The sequence below is a fragment of the Asparagus officinalis genome, chromosome 5, assembly GCF_001876935.1.
Source record: "Asparagus officinalis chromosome 5, Aspof.V1, whole genome shotgun sequence".
NCBI lineage: Eukaryota > Viridiplantae > Streptophyta > Magnoliopsida > Asparagales > Asparagaceae > Asparagus > Asparagus officinalis.
Genome location: NC_033798.1, coordinates 1,051,303 through 1,053,315, shown reverse-complemented (window position 1 = coordinate 1,053,315; position 2,013 = coordinate 1,051,303). Strand labels below are relative to the sequence as shown.

General features: G+C 38.1%; 1 protein-coding gene across 1 annotated transcript in view; it reads right to left on the bottom strand.

Moving 5' to 3' along the window:
• The window catches only part of LOC109843976, a 6,241-nt gene continuing 5,101 nt past the window's right edge, over window positions 874–2,013 (bottom strand). Inside the window, exons 2-4 of the mRNA XM_020412978.1 lie at window positions 1,977–2,008; window positions 1,208–1,288; window positions 874–1,094 (exon numbers count right to left, since the gene is read on the bottom strand). Of these exons, the coding sequence (XP_020268567.1) occupies window positions 961–1,094; window positions 1,208–1,288; window positions 1,977–2,008 (247 nt within the window). The 3' untranslated portion in view covers window positions 874–960. The remainder of the gene's footprint in view (window positions 1,095–1,207; window positions 1,289–1,976; window positions 2,009–2,013) is intronic.

Here is a 2,013-nt window from a genome sequence, read left to right as displayed (position 1 = left end):
TACATCCTTGATTATAAAGAAATTCTACAACTGACCAATAACTTCTCATCATTCGTTAGACCCTATGAATGATACTCGTCATTACGAAAATCATATAAAAACTCTTTTAGTTATGGGACCCACTAAACAAATCAAGGAAAATGATAGGGGCACACCCCCAACCACATCCCAAACCACACTCTATCTCTCATATGCTACAGTACACCAGGCCCCACATGAGATTTTAAAATTTTAAAATCTCATGTGGGGTCCGGTGTATTGTAGCATATGAGAGACGGGTGTGGTTTGGGATGTGGTTGGGGGTGTGCCCCTAGTGCCACCCATAAATCAATGTTATTAGTCCATATAACTGATGGTAGGGATTCTCAACCCATAGTTTCTCCGCAAGCAGCACCTTATACGCATCACCATCACCTTTATCAAATAAAGCTTCCTCCACAAATCAATAACGCGCACACCGAAGAAATCATAGCGATAACAATAGGACAAATTTTCAAAAGAGACCTTTTTGATTTTTTATTTGTAAAAAACAACCCATTTTTAAAATATTTGTAAAAACCGACCTGGTTTCAGCCTCAGCGCTGAAACCAGGTCGGTTTTTAAAAAAAAAGTTTCCGAAACTTCACGGGAGTTGAACTCCCGTGAAGTTTAGCAGATTTTAATTAAGCTGCTAAACTTCACGGGAGTTCAACTCCCGTGAAGTTTCAGAATTTTTTTTTCAAAAACCGACCTGGTTTGAGCGCTGAGGCTGAAACCAGGTCGGTTTTTGCAAATATCCTAGAAACAGATCGTTTTTTGCAAATAAAAGCTGAAATGGGACGGTTTTGAAAATTTGTCCGATAACAATAACAACACATCAAGACACTGTTCATCTCGTATTAAGTGGGTCCTCCTATATATCTAGGAAGTCACGTGCGCGTGGGGGAAAAAATATACAAATGCCTATTTATAAGCTCATAATTAATAAAAGATGATGATGGCGATGAAAACACCAATATTGAGGGTTCTCAAACTGGTGGTGCCGCCTCCGCCGCCGGAGTTGGAGTTAGCTGGAGCTGCAGCCGGAATGTTAAACGGCATCATCGGAGTAGATACTGCAAAAAAAAAAAAAAATCTTATCATATTTTTATATTATTTCCCCCTTCCGGTCTAGAGAATGTAATACAACTTTAATTAATGATGAAAAAGAAAAAGAAATTTTACTTGCCTGGTAATTCCGGACCTTCGGTTGTTGGAGCCAGGGGAGGACCCGCTGGACCCGCTGGGCCTGGAACTGGAATCCACGCCGCTGCGAAAAATACAAAATAAAATTATAAAATTAGATCCTAATTCGAAAGAAAAATAAAAAAGAAGGAATATCAATCATACAATAGGGAGGCATGTGAGGTGTCCCCATTCTATTGCATAATGAGCTGACCATCATTAATGATGGCCAGTTTATTATGCAATAGGAAGAGGACACCTCACATGTCCCTCATGTTGGTCTCATATTTTGGGTCTATGTAACAAAGCTCTATCCAAAATTTAATGGAGCCGACCTCCAACACCAACTTCATCTATAAACTGTAAACTTTTGAAATCGAACCAATTAACTTTAACTGCAATGCTATAATGGGGGTTACCAACTTCCAGTGAACTAATGAAGAAAATTTTAAAATAGTCTCAAACCAAATTTTCTTCTGAAAATAAACCTTTTTTATTTTTTTTATTACAGAAATAGACTTACTTTCTAACCACGGTGCTGACGTGACCAGAAAGTGAGTCTATTTCTATAATAAAAACGTAAAAGGGTCAAATTTAAAAAAATATTGACTTGAGGGTATTTTAAAAATTTCTTCGCGAACTAATTAACAAATCATATGAGGACACCACTGACACCACTGCCTGATACTCGTTGCAGCTACGGTAAATTAATTATTACTTTCCATTAATTACCACTAAAAGGTAAAACTTACGACTTAATTAAATTGACAAACCTGAGCAGAGGCCAACCGGCGGGGTCTCCACCCTACA